The sequence below is a fragment of the Moschus berezovskii genome, chromosome 3 (assembly GCF_049115385.1).
Source record: "Moschus berezovskii isolate FMDL1 chromosome 3, NW_MosBer_1.0, whole genome shotgun sequence".
NCBI lineage: Eukaryota > Metazoa > Chordata > Mammalia > Artiodactyla > Moschidae > Moschus > Moschus berezovskii.
In genome coordinates this window covers 11,548,778-11,576,511 of record NC_142462.1, presented here as the reverse complement: position 1 = coordinate 11,576,511, position 27,734 = coordinate 11,548,778, and the positions used below count along the sequence as shown (strand labels likewise).

At 39.8% G+C, this 27,734-nt stretch overlaps 1 protein-coding gene across 1 annotated transcript in view; it reads left to right on the top strand.

Annotated features, from left to right (window-relative positions):
- SPMIP7 (sperm microtubule inner protein 7) overlaps nt 1-27,734 on the top strand; it is a 66,490-nt gene that overhangs the window by 1,139 nt on the left and 37,617 nt on the right. Inside the window, exon 2 of the mRNA XM_088832042.1 lies at nt 18,487-18,584. Coding sequence (XP_088688168.1) covers nt 18,487-18,584 — 98 coding nt within the window. The remainder of the gene's footprint in view (nt 1-18,486; nt 18,585-27,734) is intronic.

Below are 27,734 nucleotides of genomic sequence, written 5' to 3'. Positions count from 1 at the left end.
GTCCAAAAGTGCTGAGAAACACTTTTGGAGAAAAACCATGGGCAGTATTCCTGTATGGAATGTGTCTGACAGGCAGGGAATGAAAAGCGATTAACACGTTTGAGCTTATGGAGAAGGAAAAGGCCAGGTGCTGTAGCAAGAGATGCTGAGCCTGCTCTAGCCTTACAGGGCTGCGCCCATTTCACTGCTCCTCTGCAGCACCCAACCACAGACCAGAGGCCTAGGGAGGCTGTGTGGGGAAACTGTGACATCACCATTTTTCGGAGCAGTGGGAACTCAACAATTCCTGCCACTCCTCCATGAACAGAAGCCATAGGCACTTGGGACCAGGAAGGGAATAAGGTGAAAGGTAGTAGCAGTGCAAAGCCTCACAGGGTGGTGGTCCCAAGCTACTCCCTCTGGATGCCAAGTTTTAAATGAGATAAGAGCATTTTATTGAGAGAGAAGTTCAGGGTAATAGTTACGCTTTTAATGTGCACTACAGTTGTGGCCTCAGCAGGTGGGCTTGGGAACATTCCTTAGTTTGGAATTTACATGTAAATAGTGCATATGAGGTTCAATACCTTTTTTAAGAAAGAATTATTTTTGTTGTTGTTCAGTCACTTGGTCAAGTTTGACTTTACAACCCCATGAACTGAAGCCCACCAGGTCCCACTGTCCATAGGATTTCCCATGCAAGAATACTAGAATGGGATGCCATTTCCTTCTCCAGCAGATCTTCCCGACTCAGAGGTTGAACCCACAATTCTTTACCACTGAGCCACCAGGGAGGTCAATTATTTTTTTATAATTCATTGGAAATACCATCTAGGCTAATAAGATATTGTAAGAAGCAAATGCACTTCACATTGAAGGAACCACTGATGAGTTCATGTCAATCTCACAGCCATAGTACATTTTCACTGATTCTGCACTAGTGACCCAATTCTCTGTCAAGAAAGGAGCTTGAGTTCACTCTTTTGCTAATGTTTCAATGTATAATAAAAACAGTCATTGTCAAGGACACTGCTTTAAAGGAATCAAAATTATTTTTCATTTTCCTATTTTAGACAAATATGTCACTTTGCTTGTAAGCAGAATATTGCAGCCTAGTGTAATTTTTAAGAACATTATTGTTGGTTTTTGGGGAGGTGAATTTTTCTATGCGTGAACTGTCAAAACATTCCAGCACATTAGAGGTTGAAGAAATAATTTGTTAAGGCTAACCTGTGACTAAAGTAGGGTTAACAGATGTGCACGAAAAACCAAGCATAGAGCTCATCTATCCTCTATGTCACTGCTTAGATCAGCACAACAGAATTCAGAAGATAGGTTCTAGAGTCAGACTCTGCACTCAAATCCTGGCAGAAAGCTTACTTGCACTATGAACGAGGAGGCATTGCTCATCTCTGAGCCTGTGTATCCTTATTTATAAAATTGATATACTAGTTATACTTTATAAAATAATAGCAAGGGCTATTTATTGTTATGCAGGTAAAAATATCTGACAGAAAGGAATGAAACAATAATATTTGTTAGATGTTGGAAAGTTAAGCAAAGTTCAGAATTTTCAGTTCCTTTGTAAGTAAATTTTCTTATAAAATTGTAAGAATTGAATTAACTAAAATGGACAAAGGACTTAGCAAAATTCGTGGAACCTGGTAAAACATTTGATTAATAGTAGCTGTTACTAGCTTTTAACAGTTCAAAGAGCAATCAAAGTTTAAGGATTGCATTTGATATAATTGTCCTATGCTTTCAATGATGTTGTGGATTCTGGAAATAATCATTAATTATAAATAATCAGTACTCTCAGATTTTAGCAAACCTTAATACTCAAACTACCGCACAATTGCACTCATCTCACATGCTAGTAAACTCATGCTCAAAATTCTCCAAGCCAGGCTTCAGCAATATGTGAACCGTGAACTTCCAGATGTTCAAGCTGGTTTTAGAAAAGGCAGAGGAAGCAGAGATCAAATTGTCAACATCGACTGGATCATGGAAAAAGCAAGAGAGTTCCAGAAAAACATCTATTTCTACTTTATTGACTATGCAAAAGCCTTTGACTGTGTGTATCACAATAAACTGTGGAACATTCTGAAAGAGATGGGAATACCAGACCACCTGACCTTCCCCTTGAGAAACCTGTATGCAGGTCAGGAAGCAACAGTTAGAACTGGACATGGAACAACAGACTGGTTCCAAATAGGAAAAGGAGTACATCAAGGCTGTATGTTGTCACCCTGCTTATTTAACTTATATGCAGAGTACATCATGAGGAACGCTGGGCTGGAAGAAGCACAAGCTGGAATCAAGATTGCTAGTAGAAATATCAATAACACCAGATATGCAGATGACACCACCCTTATGGAAGAAAGTGAAGAGGAACTCAAAAGCCTTTTGATGAAAGTGAAAGAGGAGAGTGAAAATGTTGTCTTGAAGCTCAACATTCAGAAAACTAAGATCATGGCATCTGGTTCCATCACTTCATGGGAAATAGATGGGGAAACAGTGTCAGACTTTATTTTTTTGGGCTCCAAAATCACTGTGGATGCTGATTGCAGCCATGAAATTAAAAGACGCTTACTCCTTGGAAGGAAAGTTATGGCCAACCTAGATAGCATATTCAAAAGCAGAGACATTACTTTGCCAACCAAGGTTCATCTAATCAAGCCTATGGTTTTTCCAGTGGTCATGTATGGATGTGAGAGTTGGACTTTGAAGAAAGCTGATCGCTGAAGAATGGATGCTTTTGAACTGTGATGCTGGAGAAGACTCTTGCGAGTCCCTTGGACTGCAAGGAGATCCACCCAGTCCATCCTAAAGGAGATCAATCCTGGGTGTTCATTGAAAGGACTGATGCTAGAGCTGAAACTCCGATACCTTGGCCACCTCATTCGAAGAGTTGGCTCACTGGAAAAGACACTGATGCTGGGAGGGATTGGGGGCAGGAGACGAAAGGGACAACGGAGAATGAGATGGCTGGATGGCATCACCAACTCGATGGACATGAGCTTGAGTGAACTCCGGGAGTTGGTGATGGACAGGGAGGCCTGGCGTGCTGTGATTCATGGGGTCGCAAATAGTCGGACACGACTGAGTGACTGAACTGAACTGAACTGAATACATATAATTTCTCATACATTCTGATAAAGAAGGACATCTTATCAGAATTAATTATATCACACTCCAGTGGGCTTTCTTAGATATCACAACAAGATCCTGAAAGGTTATATTGCTGATTTTTTATCCTATTTTAACCTTATCTAGACGTCTAACTTTATTCAGTTGTTTTTTTCTACCTGGTTCCATCCTGTCATGGGAGCCACACCTTCATGTCCTTATCCAAACCTAATTACTTCCCAAAGTAATATCATCATATTGTTAGTAAGACCTGCACCATTAATTTGGGGGTACACAAACCTTCCCTCAATAATCACCACCTTAACCGTTTTTAAGGGTGTGGTTCATTGGTATTAAGTGCATTATTGTACAGCCGTCACAACTGTTGATCTTCATAACTTCTTGTCTTGCAGAACTGAAATCTATGTCCATTGAACACAACTCCTTACCATCCCCATTCTCACCCGCTAGCAATCAGTTTACTTTCTGTATCTGAATTTGACTACTTTACGTACCTCATATGAGAAAATTATGCAGTACAGATCTGTTTATATTTTCTGTTTCCTTATGATTCAGTCTTGGTAGGTCATGTGTTTTTAGGAAATTTGTCCATTTCATGCAGATTATAAAGTTACTTGGTATACAACTGTTGATAGTACTTTCTTATAATCCTTTTTATTTCTATAAAATTGTCTCAGGAGTTCCTCAGGTGAAATACAGAACTGAACCCTGTACTCAAAGGGCAAAGAGGAAGAGGCAGACATCCCAGGTGGGTGGGTGGTAGGTTAAATGAGCTGAGAAATTATTTATGGTGCTTGTCATAGGTGCCTCAAGATGAGTAAATCTCCACACCTGCCTGCCAGAATCTTAAAGCCTACGTAGAAGATTTCACAGGGCTCAATCATGTATACTGTGGCCTCAACAAGCATACTCTAGTCTCTGCATTGTATCTTTGAGACAGCTCCAACTGTGAGAACAGTGAGCCGAGCATACATTCTATGGACGGGGGAGGGACGAGGACCCTTGGATTGCCTGAGTTCAGCTCATGGGCCAGTGGGCGGTCACAGCCTCTCAATGACCTCCTCCGACAGATATCAGCTGTCCTGTCCCCTCTTTCATTTGTAATTTTAGTTGTTTAAGTCTTCTTTCTTTTTCTCTGAGTCAGTCCAGCTAAATGTTTATCAATTTTGTTGATTTTTTTCAAGAACCAACTCTTTCTTTCTTTGATTTTTCCCTTTTATTTTTCAATTCTCTATTCAATCTCTGACTTAACCTTTATTATTTGGTTTTCTTCTGGCTTTGGGTTTAGTTTCTTCTTTTTCTAGTTTTTTTAAGGTATAAGTTGAGGTAGTCGATTTGAGATCTATTTCTTTTTTAATGTAAGCATTTATATATCTATAAGATTGCTGGGAGAAATATCAATAACCTCAGATATGCAGATGACACCACCCTTATGGCAGAAAGTGAAGAGGAACTCAAAAGTCTCTTGATGAAAGTGAAAGAGGAGAGTGAAAAGGTTGGCTTGAAGCTCAACATTCAGAAAACAAAGATCATGGCATCTGGTCCCATTACTTCATGGGAAATAGATGGAACAGTGGAAACAGTGTCAGACTTTATTTTTTGGGGCTCCAAAATCACTGCAGATGCTGATTGCAGTCATGAAATTAAAAGACGCTTACTCCTTGGAAGGAAAGTTATGACCAACCTTGATAGTATATTAAAAAGCAGAGACATTACTTTGCCAACCAAGGTCCGTCTAGTCAAGGCAATGGTTTTTCCCATGGTCATGTATGGATGTGAGAGTTGGACTGTGAAGAAAGCTGATCGCCGAAGAATCGATGCTTTTGAACTGTGGTGTTGGAGAAGACTCTTGAGAGTCCCTTATACTGCAAGGAGATCCAACCAGTCCATTCTAAAGGAGATCAATCCTGGATGTTCATTGGAGGGACTGATGCTAAAGCTGAAACTGCAATACTTTGGCCACCTCATGCGACGAGTTGACTCACTGGAAAAGACTCTGATGCTGGGAAAGGTTGGGGGCAGGAGGAGAAGGGGACGACGGAGAATGAGATAGCTGGATGGCATCATCGACTCTGTGGACATGAGTTTGAGTGTACTCTAGGAGTTGGTGATAGACAGGGAGGCCTGGCGTGCTGTGGTTCATGGAGTCACGGAGAGTCGGACACGACTGAGCGACTGAACTGAACTGAACTGAACTGAAGATTTCCTCTTAGCATTACATTTGTTGAATCCATAACTTCCATTATATTTTTGTTGTCATAAGTCTCAAGATAATTTTTAATTTTCCATGTTATTTTTTCTTTGATTCATTGTTTTTTTAGCGGTGTGGTGTTTCATTTTCATATATCAGTTTTTAATTTTATTTCATTTTATTGTTTTCTGGTTGTGATCACAAAATATAGTTTGCATGCTTTCAGTCCTTTTAAATTTACCAAGACTTGCTTTGTCACCTGCAGTATAGACTAGAGAATGTTCCACATGCACCTGAGCAAAATATGTATTCTGCCTGGGTGTTCTGTTGGTTAGAGTGTTCTGTATATGTCTGTTGGGTCAAATTATCGTTCAGCTCCTCTGTTTCCTTACTGATCTTCGTTTGGCAGTTCTATTCATTATTGAAAGTAGAGTAGTAAAATCTTCAACTATTATTGTACTGCTCTTTCTCCCTTCAAGTCTGTCAATATTTGCATCATATATTTTGAAGGTCAAATGTTTGGTTTATAGAAATAAAATAGAGAATAGAAAAATAGCGAAAAAAAACTAAACTTAAATTTGGTTCTTTGAAAATATCAACAGAATTCACCTACCTTTTGCTATATCAAGAGAGAAAATTTAGGGAAAATAACTTACAAAGGGTATTATGTGTGTGTATAGATATATATTTTATTTTTTTATTTTTAATGGAGGCTAATTATTTTACAATATTATATTGGTTGGTTTTGCCATACATTGATATGAATCCGCCCCGGGTGTACATGAGTTCCCCCTCCCTAATCCCCCTCCCACCTCCCTCCTCCCATTATCCTCCCTCTGGGTCATCCCCGCATACCAGCTTTGAGCATCCTGTAACATGCATCGACCCTGAACTGGCGATTCATTTCACATATGATAATATACATGTTTTAATGCCATTCTCCCAAACCATCCCACCCTCACCCTCTCCCACAGAGTCCCAAAGACTGTTCTATACATCTGTGTCTCTTTTGCTGTCTCGTATACAGGGTTATCATTTGCATCTTTCTAAATTCCATATATATGCGTTAGTATATATGTGTTAGTATATTGTATTGGTGTTTTTCTTTCTGGCTTACTTCACTCTGTATAATAGGCTCTAGTTTCATCCACCTCATTAGAACTGGTTCAAATGCATTCTTTTTAATGGCTGAGTAATACTCCACTGTGTATATGTACCAAAGCTTTCTTATCCATTCGTCTGCAGATGGACATCTAGGTTGCTTCCATGTCCTGGCTATTATAAACAGTGCTGCAGTGAACATTGGAGTACACGTGTCTCTTTCAATTCTGGTTTCCTTGGTGTGTATGCCCAGGAGTGCGATTGCTGGATCATATGGCAGCTCTATTTCCAGTTTTTTAAGGAATCTCCATTCTGTTCTCCATAGTGGCTGTACTAGTTTGCATTCCCACCAACAGTGTAAGAAGGTTCCCTTCTCTCCACACCCTCTCCAGCATTTATTGCATGTAAACTTTTGGATAGCAGCCATTCTGACTGGTGTGAAATGGTATCTCATTGTGGTTTTGATTTGCATTTCTCTGATTATGAGGGATGTTGAGCATTTTTTCATGTGTTTGTTAGCCATCTTTATGTCTTCTTTGGAGAAATGTTTGTTTAGTTCTTTGGCCCATTTTTTGATTGGGTCGTTTATTTTTCTGGAATTGAGCTGCAGGAGCTGCTTGTATATTTTGGAGATTAATCTTTTATCAGTTGCTTCATTTGCTATTATTTTCTCCCATTCTGAAGGCTGTCTTTTCACCTTGCTTAGAGTTTCCTTTGCTGTGCAGAAGCTTTTGATTTTAATTAGGTCCCATTTGTTTATTTTTGCTTTTATTTCCAATATTCTGGGAGGTGGGTCTTGGAGGATCCTGCTGTGATTTATGTCAGAGAGTGTTTTGCCTATGTTCTCCTCTAGGAGTTTTATAGTTCCTGGTCTTACATTGAGCTCTTTAATCCATTTTGAGTTTATTTTTGTGTATGGTGTTAGGAAGTGTTCTAGTTCCATTCTTTTACAAGTGGCTAACCAGTTTTCCCAGCACCACTTGTTAAAGAGACTGTCTTTTCTCCATTTTATATTCTTGCCTCCTTTGTCAAAGATAAGGTGTCCATAGGTGCATGGATTTATCTCTGGGCTTTCTATTTTGTTCCATTGATCTGTATTTCTGTCTTTATGCCAGTACCATACTGTCTTCATGACTGTGGCTTTGTAGTAGAGCCTGAAGTCCGGCAGGTTAATTCCCCCAGTTCCATTCTTCTTCCTCAAGATTGCTTTGGCTATTCGAGGTTTTTTGTATTTCCATACAAATTGTGAGATTATTTCTTCTAGTTCTGTGAAAAATATCGTTGGTAGCTTGATAGGGATTGCATTGAATGTATAAATTACTTTGGATAGTATACTCATTTTTACAATATTTATTCTTCCAGTCCACAAACACGGTATATTTCTCCATCTATTAGTGTCCTCTTTGATTACTTTCAGTAGTGTTTTATAGTTTTATGTACAAGTCTTTTGTTTCCTTAGGTAGATATATTCCTAAGTATTTAATTCTTTTCGTTGCAACAGTGAATGGAATAGTTTCCTCAATTTCTCTTTCTATTTTCTCATTATTAGTGTATAGGAATGCAAGGGATTTCTGTGTGTTGATTTTATATCCTGCAACTTTACTGTATTCATTGATTAGCTCTAGTAGTTTTCTGGTAGAGTCTTTAGGGTTTTCTGTGTAGAGGATCATGTCACCAGCGAAGAGTGAAAGTTTTACTTCTTCTTTTCCAATTTGTATCCCTTTTATGTCTTTTTCTGCTCTGACTGCTGTAGCCAAAACTTCCAGAACTATGTTGAATAGTAGTGGTGAGAGTGGGCACCCTTGTCTTGTTCCTGACTTTAGGGGAAATGCTTTCAGTTTTTCACCATTGAGGATAATGTTTGCTGTGGGTTTGTCATATATAGCTTTTATTATGTTGAGATACGTCCCTTCTATTCCCACTTTCTGGAGGGTTTTTATCATAAATGGATGTTGAATTTTGTCGAAGGCTTTCTCTGCATCTATTGAGATAATCATATGATTTTTATTTTTCAGTTTGTTAATGTGGTGTATTACATTGATTGATTTGTGGATATTGAAGAATCCTTGCATTCCTGGGATAAAGCCCACTTGGTCATGATGTATGATCTTCTTAATGTGTTGTTGGATTCTGATTGCTAGAATTTTGTTAAAGATTTTTGCATCTATGTTCATCAGTGAAATTGGCCTGTAGTTTTCTTTTTTTGTGGGGTCTTTACCAGGTTTTGTGATTAGGGTGATGGTGGCCTCATAGAATGAGTTTGGAAATTTCCTTTCCTCAGCAATTTTCTGGAACGTTTGAGTAGAATAGGTGTTAGCTCTTCTCTAAATTTTTGGTAGAATTCAGCTGTGAAGCCATCTGGACCTGGGCTTTTATTTGCTGGAAGACTTCTGATTATATCTTCTATTTCCGTGCTTGTGATGGGTCTGTTCAGATTTTCTATTTCTTCCTGGTTCAGTTTTGGAAAGTTGTACTTTTCTAGGAATTTGTCCATTTCTTCCAGGTTATTCATTTTATTGCCATATAATTGCTGATAGTAGTCTGTAATAATCCTTTGTATTTCTGTGTTGTCGATTGTGATCTCTCCATTTTCATTTCTAATTTTATTGATTTGGTTCTTCTCCCTTTGTTTCTTGATGAGTCTGGCTAGTGGTTTGTCAATTTTATTTACCTTCTCAAAGAACCAGCTTTTGGCTTTGTTGATTTTTTCTATGGTCTCTTTTGTTTCTTTTGCATTTATCTCTGCCCTAATTTTTACGATTTCTTTCCTTCTATAACCCTGGGGTTCTTCATTTCTTCTTTTCTAGTTTCTTTAGATGTAGAGTTAGGTTATTTAGTTGACTTTTTTCTTATTTCTTGAGGTGTGCCTGTATTGCTATAAACTTCCCCCTTAGCACTGCTTTTACAGTGTCCCAGAGGTTTTGGGTTGTTGTGTTTTCATTTTCATTCATTTCTATGCATATTTTGATTTCTCTTTTGATTTCTTCTATGATTTGTTCATTATTCAGCAGCGTGTTGTTCAGCCTCCATATGTTGGCATTTTTAATAATTTTTCTCCCTTAATTGAGATCTAATCTTACTGCATTGTGGTCAGAAAAGATGCTTGGAATGATTTCATTTTTTTTGAATTTACCAAGGCTAGATTTATGGCCCAGGATGTGATCTATCCTGGAAAAGGTTCCATGTGCGCTTGAGAAAAAGGTGAATTCATTGTTTTGGGGTGAAATGCCCTATAGATATCTATTAGGTCTAACTGGTCTATTGTATCATTTAAAGTTTGTGTTTCCTTGTTAATTTTCTGTTTAGTTCATCTATCCATAGATGTAAGTGAGGTATTAAAATCTCCCACTATTATTGTATTGTTGTTAATTTCCCCTTTCATACTTGTTAGTAATTGTCTTACATATTGTGGTGCTCCTGGTGCTTAAATATTTATAATTGTTATATCTCCTTGGATTGATCCTTTGCTCATTATGTAGTTTCCTTCTTTGTCTCTTTTCACAGCCTTTGTTTTAAAGTCTATTTTATCTGATATGAGTATTGCTACCCATGCTTTCTTTTGGTCTCTATTTGCATGGAATATCTTTTTCCAGCCCTTCACTTTCAGTCTGTATGTGTCCCTCGTTTTGAGGTGGGTCTCTTGTAGACAACACATATGGGGGTCTTGTTTTTGTATCCATTCAGCCAGCCTTTGTCTTTTGGTTGGGGCATTCAACCCATTTACATTTAAGGTAATTATTGATAAGTATGATTCCCATTACCATTTTCTTTACTGCTTTGGGTTTGAGTTTATACACCCTTTGCTTTTGCTTGTCTGTAAAGGTTTTGATTTCTCCTTCGTATTTGAATGAGATCCTTGCTGGATACAGTAATCTGGGCTGTAGGTTATTTTCTTTCATCACTTTAAGTATGTCTTGCCATTCCCTCCTGGCCTGAAGAGTTTCTGTTGAAAGATCAGCTGTTATCCTTATGGAAATGCCCTTGTGTGTTATTTGCTGCTTTTCCCTTGTTGCTTTTAATATTTGTTCTTTGTGTTTGATCTTTGTTAATTTGATTAATATGTGTCTTGGAGTATTTCGCCTTGGGTTTATCCTGTTGGGAACTCTCTGGGTTTCTTGGACTTGGGTGATTATTTCTTTCCCCATTTTAGGGAAGTTTTCAACTATTATCTCCTCAAGTATTCTCTCACGGTCTTTCTTTTTGTCTTCTTCTTCTGGGACTCCTATGATTCGAATGTTGGAGCATTTAACATTGTCCCAGAGGTCTCTAATATTGTCCTCATTTCTTTTAATTCGTTTTTCTTTTTTCCTCTCTGTTTCATTTATTTCTACAATTCTATCTTCTAGCTCGCTTATCCTGTCTTCTGCCTCTGTTATTCCACTGTTTGTTCCCTCCAGAGTGTTTCTGATCTCATCGATTGCATTATTCATTGTATATTGACTCTTCTTTATTTCCTCTAAGTCCTTATTAAACCTTTCTTCCATCTTCTCAATCCTTTTCTCCAGGTTATTTGTCTGTAACTCCATTTTGCTTTCAAGATTTTGAATCATTTTCACCATCAAAATTTGAAATTCTTTATCAGGTAGATTCCCTATATCTTCCTCTTTTGTTTGTGTTGATGGGCATTTATCTTGTTCCTTTACTTGCTGGGTATTTCTCTGCCTCTTCATCTTACTTATATTGCTTTGCTTGGGATGGCCTTTCCTTCTTCTTGCAGTTTGTGTAATTCTCTTTATTATGTAGTTTGCTCACTGTGTGTGGGGTTGGATGGGTGACTTGTCAAGGTTCCCTGGTTAGGGAAGCTTGTGTCGGTGTTCTGGTGGGTGGAGCTGGATTTCTTCTCTCTGGAGTGCAATGAAGTGTCCAGTAATGAGTTATGAGATGTCAGTGGGTTTGGAGTGACTTTGGGCAGCCTGTATATTGAAGCTCAGGGCTATTTTCCTGTGTTGCTGGAGAATTTGTCTGGTATGTCTTGCTCTGGAACTTGTTGACCCTTGGGTGGTGCTTGGTTTTAGTGTAGGTATGGAGGCGTTTGATGAGCTCCTATCGATTAATGTTCCCTGGAGTCAGGAGTTCTCTGGTGTTCTCAGGATTCAGGCTTAAGCCTCTTGCCTCTGGTTTTTGGTCTTATTCTTGGAGTAGCCTCTAGACTTCTCTATCTGTCTTTTCCAAGGTTGTTCCCTCTGTTTTAGCTTCTGTTTGCTGGTCTCTTCAGTGTCTAATTTCCACCCTGTTCTAGGGGGCGGGTGGACACTTTTTAAGGCTCAGTTGTTCAGTCCTGTTCTGGGAAGAGAGGAACGCTGCAGACAAATATCTCTGGCCTCTGTGGGGAGTGCTCGCAGCATCTCAGCCACACTGGGTTTGCCTCCGCTCACAGCATGTGTGTTGTCCCAGTCTACACTGCACAGGCTCTAGGTTGCTCTGCCGGGAACTGTCCGAGGCCAGCGCTGGGTTGTATGCACTTTCCAGGTCTGAACGGCTCAAGTTCAGTTTCTCGGGTACTCCACAAAGGCGCAGACTTGGTTGGGCCTGCGTTTTGTGCCTTCCCCGGTCTGAGCAGCTCAGGTGACCAGATGTTTGGTGAGAATGGTCTGTGACTTATCGCCTCCCCAGTCCCTGCCACTCGGTTTTCTGGGTGTATGACCAGCGCACCTTCTCAGGCAGATATTGACCGACCCGAGGCCAAGAAGTCTTGATTAGCAACAAGCCTGCCTGAAGTTTATACCAGATATTTTTCTGGGGCCACAGTTGACCCCTCCAGCTCTGGCTGACCTCCCTGCCTGTCTCAGCAGGGGATGAGGGATGGGCCGACTGTAGCCGGCTCGCTCTGCTCAGCCCTTTGTTCTGTGAGTGGGGCTGGTGGAGTCTTAGGTTAGAGCTTTCCTCCTTTTCGTGGGGAAGCTATCCCAGTCTGCTTTGCTATCTCCAGTTAGTTCTCTCAGATTGTTCTCTTGGCATTCAAGCCCAGTCCTCTCTCTAAGCCATTCAGCCGGCTCCTCCCTGCCCAGCCCCCGCTTGCTAATGGCGTATTCAGGCATCTGCGCTGCTTCTCTGCTGGGAGTTACCGTTTGGCGGGTAATCTGTGGGTTTTAATTATTTCTTTCTTTTTCCTCCCAGTTATGTGGCCCTCTGAGGTTCCAAGGCTCACCACAGACTCGCCAGTGAGAGTGTTTCCTGGTGTTTGGAAACTTCTCTCTTTTTAAAGCCTCCCTTCCCAGGACAGAACTCTGTCCTTACCTCTTTTATCTCTCTTTTTATCTTTTATGTTTTTTCCTACTTCCTTTCGAAGACAATGGGCTGCTTTTCTGGGTGGCTGATGTCCTCTGCAAGCATTCAGAAGTTGTTTTGTGGACTTTACTCCGTGTTCAAATGTTCTTGTGATGAATTTGTGGGGGAGAGAGTGGTCTCGCCATCCTATTCCTCCACCATCTTGTTTCTTCCCTAGATATATATTTTAAAGACCTAGTGTAACCATTAGAGGAGAGATAACACATGAATTAAAAAAATACATAGAATAGCCCTCGAATCTTTCTTGTAATGTTTTGGTTTCCTTAAAGGCAGCATATTATGGAAATACTTTACAATAAAAATAACAAAGCCTATAGGAGAATACTGTTCATGATAGACTCTTCCAGACTCATAATTTTGGGTTACACACAAAACCCATTCAATTTTTTTAAAAAATCACAATTTTGAACATGTTAAATATCTAATAAATGAGGAGATACTGTAGTGCTTTCCTTGACAAAAGACTTAGATATGTATTTGGTGGCATGAAAGTGGTGAAGTGAGACTGTGGGTTTTGAAGGAGAGGAGTGTAATAGCTGTTCCCAAAAGTGCTTTTGACAACTCACCTGTTTCTGATGTGTGCTTGCTACGTCTCTTACCATGAAATGGGGCCTGTTTCCTTCTCACTTTGACTCTGGACTTGGACACGTGAGTGGCTTTCACCAATAAGATATTAGCAAGCGTGATGCAAGGGGAAGCTTGGTAAGTACTTGCACATTGAGAATGGTCTTTTTTGGATTCTTCCCCTGAAGTTTCAGTCACTATTTTGTGAGAGACCCAATCTAGATCCATAGGAAAAAAATAACAGGCATTGGTCTTCAGGCCCAGCCTCAGTTCGGTTCAGTCACTCAGTAGTGTCCGACTATTTGCGACCCCATGAATCACAGCACGCCAGGCCTCCCTGTCCATCACCAACCCCCGGATTTCACTCAAACTCATGTCCATCGAGTCGGTGATGCCATCCAGACATCTCATTCTCTGTCGTCCCCTTCTCCTCCTGCCCCCAGTCCCTCCCAGCATCAGAGTCTTTTCCAGTGAGCCAACTCTTCGCGTGAGGTGGCCAAAGTATTGGAGCTTCAGCTTTAGCATCAGTCCTTCCAATGAACACCCAGGACTGATCTCCTTTAGAATGGACTGGGTGGATCTCCTTGCAGTCCAAGGGACTCTCAAGAGTCTTCTCCAGCATCACAGTTCAAAAGCATCAATTCTTCAGTGATCAGCTTTCTTCAAAGTCCAACTCTCACATCCATACATGACCACTGGAAAAACCATAGGCTTGACTAGACGAACTTTGGTTGGCAAAGTAATGTCTCTGCTTTTTAATATGCTATCTAGGTTGGCCATAACTTTCCTTCCAAGGAGTAAGCATCTTTTAATTTCATGGCTGCAATCAACATCCACAGTGATTTTGGAGCCCAAAAAAATAAAGTCTGACACTGTTTCCCCATCTATTTCCCATGAAGTGATGGAACCAGATGCCATGATCTTAGTTTTCTGAATGTTGAGCTTCAAGCCAACCTTTTCACTCTCCTCTTTCACTTTCATCAAGAGGCCTTTTAGTTCCTCTTCACTTTCTGCCATAAGGGTGGTGTCATCTGCATATCTGAGGTTATTGATATTTCTCCCGGTAATCTTGATTCCAGCTTTTGCTTCTTCCAGCCCAGCGTTCCTCATGATGTACTCTGCATATAAGTTAAGTAAGCAGGGTGACAACATATAGCCTTGATGTACTCCTTTTCCTATTTGGAACCAGTCTGTTCTTCCATGTCCAGTTCTAACTGTTGCTTCCTGACCTGCATACAGGTTTCTCAAGGGGAAGGTCAGGTGGTCTGGTATTCCCATCTCTTTCAGAATTTTCCACAGTTTATTGCTAGCTCACAGCTAATAGTCAACACCAACATGCCAGCCATGAGAGTGAGGTCCTTTTGGACCTTTCCAGCTATCATAGCTATGCCATATCACATGGAGAGCTTCAGAATCCCAGGAGATGATGAATGGTTGCTTACATGACCAGGTTTTAGGTGTTTGTTGTGCAGCAGTAAATCCTGAAACAGTAAAAGAAAGGGCATCATCATACTTAGATGCAACTATGATGCCTCTGAGGTATTAATATAATGTAGCCACAATTCATTGCCTTATTTACTTCTACTCTGGCTTAAAATCAGAATTTTAGTTTTCTTGTTTTTCTATTTTGTTTTGTTTTTTTTTCTAAGCATCTGGTAAAAAGGGCTTCAAATCAGAGGATACTGAAAAGTGCCATGTGTCTGCTGTTGGCATGAGAATCTTCTGGAGGATTTTCTTTGGCCAGCTGAGTCACAGAATTACCACTCTCAAAACCGAAATGATTGTGGAAATCTGCACTGCCTCCTGCCTCTCACCTCTGCCTCTGTATTAATTGTTCTTGCTACTGTAGCAGACTGCCACAGACTTCACAGCTTTAAATGAAACACATTTATTACTCCCAAGTTTGTGGGTCAGAAGCCAGGCAAGCTGAACTCTGCTCTCTGTTTGAGATCCAACGATGCCATGACCACGGTGTACTCTTTGTCTATACCTGGAGAGTCTGAGGGGAAGTCTGCTTTGGGGTTTATTCCAATTGTGCAGAACTCAGTCCCTGACATCTGAGGCACTCGTTTCCTTGCCCTTTGATGTCCAGGGGACGCACTATGCTCCTGGAGCCTTCTCACATGGCCGGCTCCATCTTCACAGTCAGCAGTGCTGTTAAAGGCCTTCTCACATGCTACTCTGTCTGACTTCCCCTCCGGATCCACAGAGGGTCCCCATTCTCCAGCCCTCCATTGCCACGTCTCTTTCCAGATTCTGTCCTGAGTTCCTTGGTTAAATACTGACTGAATCGTCATCATCATTATGAAAATGATGTTACTTCTATCGGTACTAATAATGTTACAGCTCCTAATTGATAAATAATACATTTGTGAACTTCATGCCAATTTGCCGGTTCCTTTAAATATAGTGGTAGTTTTTACAACTGTGACAGCAGTCATTAAAGGTGAGGAAAATAAAACTCAGAGGGGGTCGAATAATTCATGAGGTCACACTGGCATCTTAGCCAGGAAGTATATATGTTATTAAGCCCTAAGAATTGCAGCCATCTCTTCTACACCAGATTGGTATCCTTGGTAACCATGGTACTCCTGTGTTATCCCAAACCCCTCTAACCCTTCTCATCTATGTTTAAACATCTATGTACTGTCCACCTAGCCCCACATTTTAACATATTAGTGTATTGTCTGCTAATTTAGATTAATATATGGGGCAAAGGTAAACAGTTGAAAAGTTGAAAGTGAAAGTCACTCAGTCATTTCTGACTCTCTGTGACCCCATGGACACTACAGTCCTTGGAATTCTCCAGGCCAGAATACTAAAGTGGGTGATCCTCTTCTCCAGTGGATCTTCCCAACCCAGGGATTGAACCTAGGTCTCTTGCATTGCAGCTGGATTCTTTACCAGCTGAGCCACAAAGGAAGCCCAAGAATACTTGAGTGGGTAGCCTATCCCTTCTCCAGTGGATCTTCCTGACCCAGGAATTGAACCAGGGTCTCCTGCCTTGCAGGCAGATTCTTTACCAGCTGAACTCCCAGGAAAGCCCCAAGCTAAAAAGTAGAGGACCAAATTAGAAGCCCCCATGCAGTAGGAAAAGGATCTCCATGGTACAACCATTATCTACAGCTACACTAGTCTCCTGTCCAAACCAGAGTAATTTGCAAAGTTATTGGTCTCTCTGATTAAGAACTTTGTAATGGCCATCTCTCTGAGGGTTAAGTCCAAGACTTTCATGTCCTGACTTTGGCTGACCTCTTTTGTTCATCTTCTGCCATTCACTCGCTGCCATTTCAAGATGCAGCTCTACCCAACCTTCAGTAATTTATCATAAGAGTTTTGATATTGCTCAACAGCTCTAGCCTGCCATCGCACATACTATTCTTCTGTCTGGACTGACTCTACTTCCGCCACTTCCCTTGTTATCCGAGTTGTAATCAGTTGTCATGAGGAACGCTGGGCTGGAAGAAGCACAAGCTGGAATCAAGATTGCTAGGAAAAATATCAATAACCCCAGATATGCAGTTGACACCACCCTTATGGCAGAAAGTGAAGAGGAACTCACAAGCCTCTTGATGAAAGTGAAAGAGGAGAGTGAAAAGTTTGGCTTGAAGCTCAACATTCAGAAAACAAAGATCATGGCATCTGGTCCCATCACTTCATGGGAAATAGATGGGGAAACAGTGGAAACAGTGTCAGACTTTATTTTGGGGGGCTCCAAAATCACTGCAGATGCTGATTGCAGCCAGGAAATTAAAAGACGCTTACTCCTTGGAAGGTAAGTTATGACCAACCTAGATAGCATATTAAAAAGCAGAGACATTACTTTGCCAATAAAGGTCCGTCTAGTATCGATCCTGGGTGTAAATTGGAAGGTCTGATGCTAAAGCTGAAACTGCAATACATTGGCCACCTCATGTGACGAGTTGACTCACTGGAAAAGACTCTGATGCTGGGAAAGGTTGGGGGCGGGAGAAGGGGACGACCGAGAATGAGATGGCTGGATGGCATCACCGACTCTGTGGACATGAGTTTGAGTGAACTCCGGGAGTTGCTGATGGACAGGGAGGCCTGGCGTGCTGTGATTCATGGGGTCACGGAGAGTCGGACACGACTGTGCGACTGAACTGTACTGAACTGAGTCAAGGCTATGGTTTTTCCCGTGGTCATGTATGGATGTGAGAGTTGGACTGTGAAGAAAGCTGATCTCTGAAGAATTGATGCTTTTGAACTGTGGTGCTGGAGAAGACTCTTGCGAGTCCCTTGGACTGCAAGGAGATCCACCCAGTCCATTCTAAAGGAGATCAGTCCTGGGTGTTCATTGGAAGGATTGATGCTAAAGCTGAAACTCCAATACTTTGGCCACCTCATTCGTCGAGTTGACTCACTGGAAAAGAGTCTGATGCTAGGAAGGATTGGGGGTGGGAGGAGACAGGGATGACAGAGAATGAGATGGCTGGATGGCATTACCGACTCGATGGACATGAGTTTTAGCATACTCCGGGAGTTGGTGATGGACAGGGAGGCCTAGCGTGCTGTGATTCATGGGGTCGCAAAGAGTCAGACACAACTAAGCGACTGAACTGAACTGAACTGAATCAGTTGTCAAATGAAGTCAGGTCTTTGTCGGAAAGATGTTCCTAACTTTCTGCAATCTGGCTGGATTAGATGTCCCTCCTCTGCACTCCCTCAGCACTCAGAGCTCAATTGTTACTAGAGTTACCACATACTGCATTACCTACTTACATGTCTGTTTTTCCATTCGTTCATGAGTACCTAAAAACCAGGAAACCTGTTTTCCATCTTTAAATATTCATCCTCTTTCCTTTGTGGGGCAATAAATATTTGTTGAAGGCAACTTTTATATTTGCTAATCTCTTATCATTAGGTTGATTTATCTACATAGTAAACTCCTTTGTGTCACCACCATCTCCAACATGTCTACATGCACATATACAGATTAATAGTACCCAAGAGATCTCTTATAATAATAAGTAATAAGTATCACATAATTGTACAATATTATAATTATCCTAATATAAAAATTTCAGAGCTGTTCTCAATGAGAAAAGATTTTAGATAACCCATTGGAAAATAAATACCACTAAGTTCAGCTTTCTAGTAGAAAACAGTTCTGGTGGAAAAATAAATTTCTATTTCATTTTGTATGTATGTATTTCATAAATATGTACCTAAACCACATACATTTTTGTTTTCAGGTTGGACGAGCCCACTGAAAGTTATTCCTTCCCAACCACATCATGGAGAACACTCAGTAAATCTCCCATATACATTTGATGAGGAAGCAACATGTACAGTAAGAATTTGTTACTAGATGGGTTATGTAATATTTGTAATCAATTTATTTCATTGTGTAATTGCTATTTTATGTCCTGTAAGCAAATAGCTGTCATACTGAGTCAAGCAAGAGAAAGAGAAATATTGTTGATAGCACTTAAAATGATACAAATGAACTTATTTACAAAGCAGAAACAAACTCACAGACTTAAAGAACTAACAAAAATATGGTTGCTAGAGGGCTGGATGGCATCACCGACTCTGTGGACATGAGTTTGAGTGTACTCCGGGAGTTGGTGATGGACAGGGAGGCCTGGCGTGCTGTGGTTCATGGGGTCGCGGAGAGTCGGACACGACTGAGCGACTGAACTGAACTGAACTGAGAGGGTCAGGGTGGGGAGAGAGATAGTTTGGGATTTATCTACATAGTAAACTCCTTTGTGTCACCACCATCTCCAACATGTACACAATTTTATATTTAAAATGGATAACCAACAAGGACCTATTGTATAACACAGGGAACTCTGCTCAGTATTTTGTAGTAACCTAAATGGGAAAAGAATTTGAAGAATAATGGTACATGTATAATGGAATCACTTTGCTTTATACGTGAAAATATCACAGCATTGTTAGTCAACTAGCATTTAAGTTTATGATCATGGAGAAAGCAAGAGAGTTCCAGAAAAACATCTATTTCTGCTTCATTGACTATGCCAAAGCCTTTGACTATGTGGATCACAATAAACTGGAAAATTCTGAAAGAGATGGGAATACCAGACCACCTGACCTGCCTCTTGAGAAATCTGTATGCAGGTCAAGAAGCAACAGTTAGAACTGGACATGGAACAACAAACTGGTTCCAAATAGGAAAAGGAGTACGTCAAGGCTGTATATTGTCACCCTGCTTATTTAACTGATATGCAGAGTACATCATGAGACACGCTGGGCTGGAAGAAGCACAAGCTGGAATCCAGATTGCCAGGAGAAATATCAATAACCTCAGATATGCAGATGACACCACCCTTATGGCAGAAAGTGAAGAGGAACTCAAAAGCCTCTTGATGAAAGTGAAAGAGGAGAGTGAAAAGGTTGGCTTGAAGCTCAACATTCAGAAAACAAAGATCATGGCATCTGGTCCCATCACTTCATGGGAAATAGATGGGGAAACAGTGGAAACAGTGTCAGACTTTATTTTTTGGGGCTCCAAAATCACTGTGGATGCTGATTGCAGCCATGAAATTAAAAGACGCTTACTCCTTGGAAGGAAAGTTATGACCAACCTAGACAGCATATTAAAAAGCAGAGACATTACTTTGCCAACCAAGGTCCGTCTAGTCAAGGCTATGGTTTTTTCAGTGGTCATGTATGGATGTGAGAGTTGGACTGTGAAGAAAGCTGATCGCCGAAGAATTGATGATTTTGAACTGTGATGCTGGAGAAGACTCTTGAGAGTCCCTTGGACTGCAAGGAGATCCAGCCAGTCCATTCTAAAGGAGATCGATCCTGGGTGTTCACTGGAAGGACTGATGCTGAAGCTGAAACTCCAATACTTTGGCCACCTCATGCGACGAGTTGACTCACTGGAAAAGACTCTGATGCTGGGAGGGATTGGGGGCGGGAGGAGGAGGGAACGACAGAGAATGAGATGTCTGGATGGCATCACCAACTCGATGGACATGAGTGTGAGTGAACTTTGGGAGTTGGTGATGGACAGGGAAGCCTGGAGTCCTGTGATTCATGGGGTCGCAAAGAGTCGGTCATGACTGAGCGACTGAACTAACTAACCATTTATGAAGTACTCCCTTACACATCAGGCCCTGTGCAGAAGTTCACAGTCATTGTATAGTCTCATTGTGCATCCCTACAGCAGCACTGTGGAAGAGGAGTGAGCAGTGGATGATGGTGTGTTCACCCAGGCCCCCTCTACTGGCACACGCACCCTCCCCAGTAGCATCGGGCAGTGGTCACTAAGTGTCCGACAGCCGCCAGCAGGACAACACACCCTCCCTCATGACCACTCAGACTTGCTGGTGATTCCTTGAAGAAAGAATAAAGCTGAACTTCAGCTGAAACCACATTCCCATTAGTGTCCTTTCCTTGTGGTATTCTACACTTCACCTGGAGGACTCCTACCATGTATTAATTTTTTTTAAAAAATGTGTTTCAGTTCCTGCTTCTAGACAAGACAATGTGTCTATCTCATGTTATTTGAGAAAGCTGAAACCCAGTGATGTAAAGCAACTGACTTGACCACAAAGATAGTCAGACTTTAAAGCTGGATATATTTCTGAATCTTCCTGTGTGGATTTAGTAGACTCTAAATGCTTAAATTACTTGGAGACTCCTTCAGAGATACATAGATATGACATGTTTCTTTTATAAGCAGCTTTAGTGAGGTTTGGAGAAGGAAATGGCAACCCACTCCAGTGTTCTTGCCTGGAGAATCCCAGGGACGGGGGAGCCTGGTGGGCTTCCGTCTATGGGGTCACACAGAGTCGGACACGACTGAAGTGACTTAGCAGCAGCAGCAGCAGTGAGGTTTATTTTACAAACATAAACATAAAACTTGCCCATTTGAAGTATTTGATTCAGTGGGGTGTTTCTTTGGCTATTCACTGAATTGTACAACCATTTAGTTCAGTTCAGTTCAGTTTCTCAGTCATGTCCGACTCTTTGCGACCCCATGAATCACAACACGCCAGGCCTCCCTGTCCATCACCAACTCCCGGAGTACACTCAAACTCATGTCCGTTGAGTTGATGATGCCATCCAGCCATCTCATTCTCTGTTGTCCCCGTCTCCTCCCACCCCCATTCCCTGCCAGCATCAGAGTCTTTTCCAGTGAGACAACTTGTCGCATGAGGTGGCCAAAGTATTACCACAGTCTAATTTTTTAACATTTTTGTCACCCCCCAAAAAAAAATGTCTATTAGCAGTAAAATTATGGATACCTTCAAGGAATCTATTTCCATTTTTGTTACTCTTGTATTTATTCCTTCCTAAAGTTGATCTGCCGAAATATATCTGTAGTTTCTCAATTTGATTTCTCCTTTTCCCACCTCTCCCTTTGCCTTTTCTAATTTTATCACAAAGAGAAATGGAGCATACCTTCTCCCACAAGTCATCAGGTATACTTGGGTGTATGGCCATGGAATAAAAGGTTACTCAAAATACATGTCACCTGTGTCTCCTTTACTCACGACTCCATCCACCCACGCCAGGACTTCATGTCTATTCTTGTCTGCATATTTTTCTGTAAGAAAATCATGGCATTAAAATGGGGGAGATTTTCCCTGTTTTCAACTATTCTAAATTCAGATGAAATGGAGAATTTGATTTCAATAGTAAGGAGAATTTGTGTTTGTTAATTTTGCTTATTCCATCTCCAGACTCTTCAAAGAATCCATTGCTCCTTCTGATAAGTCCTGTGAAAGCTTGGAAAGGGGACATTATTATTGAAGGCGCTGATGCTTTTTTTACATCTAAGGCTATAAATTTATGGCAAGGCTATATGCTTTACCTAGCTATCTATATTAGAATTCTGAAGTTCTTGTCATGCAAAAACTCATAAAGCATACTTATTTAAACTTAAGCCTAGAGTATTATGTCAAGATAAATCTTGATATTTTCCTACCAGTAATGGAAGCTAAGTAAGTAACATGGGACAATATTTCCAATGGAAATAACTAGAATAATATTTACTTTTTTAATATCAAAAAGTTAATAAAGTGGGGAGAAATTACTGAACCAATGAAAGGTTAGAAACTTTAAAATGTAAGCCAGCACTTAGGGTCACTTTGGCCTGATAGGAATTTGCTGCTCTGAAAGGGGATGCTACTCTAATGAACATTTGCTAGTCTCATAGGTATAAGTCATCAAAAATTAGAATTGATCTTTGAAAACCACCCACTATCTTGGGCTAAATAACTGAAGGCTGCCACCTTAAAGGTAAGGGTAGATCAATAGTAAAAAACTACAACTGGCTTCAGAATGAATGAGAAAATGTAAAGTCTTTAACCAGTGTTAAAGCAACCCAAGATTGCTATCATTTCCAGGATACCAGGCAGATACAAAGAAAACTTCTATGGAGGAAAATAATATATTAATTACTAAGCCTCAAATTATTTCTGTCAATAACTTTTAAAATATAGTGCTTAATACACAGTCAACAGTAACCAAACACAAAATGAGAATGGACACCATGAGTGAGAACCAGAAAAAATGAGGAAAAAAACAGACTCACAAATTGATTCTGGACATTGGAATTAGGCATAAAATGGTCAAAAAGAAAAGGCAATGAGCTAACAGTTTGGTTTTGGTAATAAGTTGGAAATTGGAAAACACAAAATTCAAAAACTGAGGAAAATATAGTTTCAGAACTGGAAAATAAACAGAATATAAATTGATCCTGTAGTGAATTAGACATGGTTTAAGAGAGAATTGGAGAAATGTAGATAAAAGAGAGGAAACTACTCTTGATGCACAAATTTATAAAAAGATGAAAAATACCAAGTTGTTTACTTTTATGGGAAAGTAAAAAACATAGAAAATACAGTGAAAAAGAACATATGTTTATTTGGAATCCCAGATGTGTAAAAAACTAGTATAGAAGCAATATATGAAGATACAATTATTATACCCACTGCTGTTTATTTCTGGAGTTACCTGAGGCATCCTCTCATGATTTCTGCTATATGTTAAGGGTTAGTTATGGTTCCATACAAGAATGCCAAACATGACAGCATCAGCTGTCGGTGTCAGCCAATAAAAATGGCAGCAAAATCTTAAAGCATGGAAGACACAAAAGTGGAAAGAAGTAGAAAGTTTTTGAAAGTTTTTTCTTCATATTGTTTATAGTAATTGTATTTTTTAAATTCTGAGCATTCGTTGTTAACTTTTGTCAGGTCTTGTTCAACATGAAGAAACTCTAGGAAACTGAAACATTCATGGTGATAGCAATGGAAGATCTTAATGGAATGATGCTCAAGTATTAGGACATAAAGAGGTCTCTTTCAGTGTCATCAATCTTGTCATAAGAATCTACGAAATATCTAGAGTCATTAGTAGAGGTCCCCATTGAATCAGACTCCAAGAACACTAAAGGTGAAGTCAAAGAGCAAATTTAATCACTTCTTTATGAAATAGTACACACAAAATATTCAGAAAACAGAAGTAGAAAGAAGATACACCAGCAAAAGAATAGCTACTAGAAAATGAATGTTTATTAGGAAAGGCTAGATTATGTAAAGCTGAGGACCTGGAAACTGAAACAGTTCGTAAAGGAAGTGAAGATACATAACATAGAAGTGTTGTCTTGCAAGACTAATCAGGAAATGGAAGAGATTGTGTATTTGAGAAAAATCCAGTTTCCAGTGAAAGACTGGGCCATGATACTGAGGATGTGATACACCAAGATGACGATGAACAGTAATAGGAATCTCCAGAAAATGAAGAGGCATAATTGCAGGCCCTGATAGCTGTCTTCCTAAGAACAATAAGAAATGACAGCTTTCAGAATTTTTGCCCCTCAAACTAGAAGAGGACCAGTCTTAGGCACCCATCACTCACCAACTTTATCAATAATTAGCCATGTGAAACAGGTTATTGTGACAGATCTTGTAAATTGCTGAAGAGTTCACAATCGGAAATATTTTAAATAAATTGTATTTGTAATTTAGAATGCTTCTTAGAAATTAGAAAAATGATCTGATTTTGTGTTTTTCCATGTCTCCTTTTTAACAGTAGGTCCCATTGATTTTACTTGTTTGTTCCGTTCCTCAGTTCAGTTTAGTTCAGTCACTCAGTCATGTCTGACTCTTTGCGACCTCATGGACTGCAGCAAGCCAGGCCTCCCTATCCATCACCAACTGCTGGAGTTTACTCAAACTCATGTCCATTGAGTTGGACATGCCACCCAACCATCTCATCCTTGTTGTCTCTTTCTCCCGCCTTCAATCTTTCCCAGCATCAGGGGTTTTTCCAGTGAGTCAGTTCTTCACATCAGGTGGCCAAAATATTGGAGCTTCAGTTTCAGCATCAGACCTTCCAATGAACATTCAGGACTGATTTCCTTCAGGATTGACTGGTTTGATCTCCTTGAAGTCCAAAGGACTCTCAAGAGTCTTCTCCAACACCACAGTTCAAAAGCATCAATTCTTCAGCACTCAGCTTTCTTTATAGTACAACTCTCACATCCATACATGACTGCTGCAAAAACCATAGTTTGAATAGACGGACTTTCGTTGGCAAAGTAATGTCTCTGCTTTTCAATATGCTGTCTGGGTTGGTTATAACTTTCCTTCCAAGGAGTAAACATCTTTTAATTTCATGGCTGCAGTCACCATCTGCAGTGATTTTGGATCCCAGAAAAATAAAGTCTCTCACTGTTTCCGCTGTTTCCCCATCTATTTTCCATGAAGTGATGGGACCATCTCTAACACAGCTGTTATTCTTACCTATCTATGTGTGTGGATCAGATGTAGAAATTATATTGAGGTACCACCAATTTGTTTGGCATAAATTTTGTATTTGTTAGTCATGCATAACACTAACAATGTTGGTTTGATTTTGGTGACTTCTGAGATAAACATGGATTTTTATCTGCAAAGGCACTGAAATATTTGCTAATGACTTGCTGATATGAATCATCATAAACTGTGCTAATTAACAGAACAATGGGATACTGGGGAGTATAGTACCTAGAGATATCCTAGAACTATAAACAGTAGAATAAAACAGCACAGTTAACAACTTGATCTAATAGACATACATAAATAAATCTTTTTGCAATAATCATTGATAAAAATTACTACATATTATGCATAAAACAAGTTAAAATTTTTAAATATTTAAACCATATAGAATATATTCTTTGCCTACAAGACAATTAGATCAAAATACACTAAAATATTATGTATTTGGAAATATAAAAATGTATTTTTGAATGAGTTATTGACCAGAGAAGAAATCATAAGGGAAAGTAGAAAATATTTTGAATTGAACAATAAGATATTGTACAACATAAGGAATTACCAGTATTTTATAATAACCTATAAATGGAGTATAATCTTTAAAAATTGTGAGTCACTATATTGTACACCTATAACATATAATATTGTACATCAACTGTAGTTTCAATTAAAAATAAAAGTATTATAGCAACATGTGGGGGAATGCAATTACAATAATCTCTGGAGGAAAGTATATAATCTTAAAATATACAGCAGAAGAAATCCTGGAAATTTAAGAACTATACAAGCATCCATCTCAAAAAGTGAGGAAAAGAGGAATTTTTTTTTAACTGAAAGGAGGATATAATAAAGATAAAATAAGAAATTAAGGAAATAGAAAACAGATATATTTTAAAAGCTCACCAGTGCCACAAGTTGGTTCTTTGAAAAACATTTGATAGTTATCTGTAAGTGCCAGTCAAGAAGAATAAAAATATAACTTTGGGGGAGCCAATATAATGGTGGCCACATAAAACTGGCCTTCTCCACAAAACCTCAGAAACAATTCATAACGAGACAAATGATAGTTTTCAGGAGCCTGTTCTACACAGTGAAGTAAGTTAAAAGAGAAAGATAAATAGATCCAACCAGATAGATAAATAGATCCATTCCAAAGGAGATCAGTCCTGGGTATTCATTGGAAGGACTGATGCTAAAGCTGAAACTCCAATACTTTGGCCACCTCATGCGAAGAGTTGACTCACTGGAAAAGACTCTGATGCTGGGAGGGATTGGGGGCAGGAGGAGACGGGAACGACAGAGAATGAGATGTCTGGATGGCATCACCGACTCGATGGACACGAGGTTGAGTGAACTCCGGGGGTTGGTAATGGACAGGTAGGCCTGGCATGCTGCAATTCATGGGGTCGCAAAGAGTTGGACATGACTGAGCAACTGAATTGAACTGACAGAGTGACAAAAAGCAGATTACTTGTTGACCTGGACTGGGAACATAGGGATATATGCAAAGCAGCATGAGAAATGCTTTTTCAAAATATAAATACTCTGAATCTTGTCTGTTGTGGTGATTTCATGAAAATATATATATATATATATACATAGCAGTAATAGGAAATCATATGCATTAATCAGATTTAGTTCATTAAATATCTCAATATAGTTTATCTTTTAATGAAGGATATGGTAAACAACTTTTATGTCAGCGAACTTGACAACTTAGTTAAAATGAGCAAATTCCTTGAAAACACAACTTATCAAAACTGACATAATAAAGTCTGAGTGACAGAGGAACCAGAGATCAAATTGCCAACATCCATTGGATCATAGAAAAAGCAAGACTTCCAGAAAAACATCTACTTCTGCTTTATTGACTATGCCAAAGACGTTGACTGTGTGGATCATACCAGGCCATCTTACCTGCCTCCTGAGAAATCTGTATGCAGGTCAAAAAGCAACAGTTAGAACTTGACATGGAACAACAGACTGGTTCCAAATAGGAAAAGGAGTATGTCAAGGCTGTATACTGTCACCCCGCTTATTTAACTTATATGCAGAGTACATCATAAGGAACACTGGGCTGGAAGAAGCACAAGCTGGAATCAAGATTGCTGGGAAAAATATCAATAACCTCAGATATGCAAATGACACCACCTTTAAGGCATAGAGTGAAGAAGAACTGAAGAGCCTCTTGATGAAAGTGAAAGAAGAGAGTGAAACAGCTGGCTTAAAACTCAGCATTCAAAAAACTAAGATCATGGTATCTGGTCCCATCACATCATGGCAAATAGATAGGGAAATAGTGACCAACTTTATTTTCTTGGGCTCCAAAATCACTGCAGATGGCTACTGCAGGCTTGAAATTAAAAAACACTTGGTCCTTTGAAGAAAAACTATGACCAAACTAGACAGCATATTAAAAAGCAGAGACATTACTTTGCCAACAAAGGTCTGTCTAGTCAAAGCTATGGTTTTTCCAGTAGTCTTGTATGAATGTAAGAGTTGGACCATAAAGAAAGCTGAACACCGAAGAATTGATGCTTTTGAACTGTGGTGTTGGAGAAGACACTAGAGAGTCCCTTAGACTGCAAGGAGATCAAACCAGTCAATGCTGAAGGGAATCAGTCCTGAATATTCATTGGAAGGTCTGATGTTGAAATTGAAGCTCCTAATTTTGGCCACCTGATGTGAAGAACTGACTC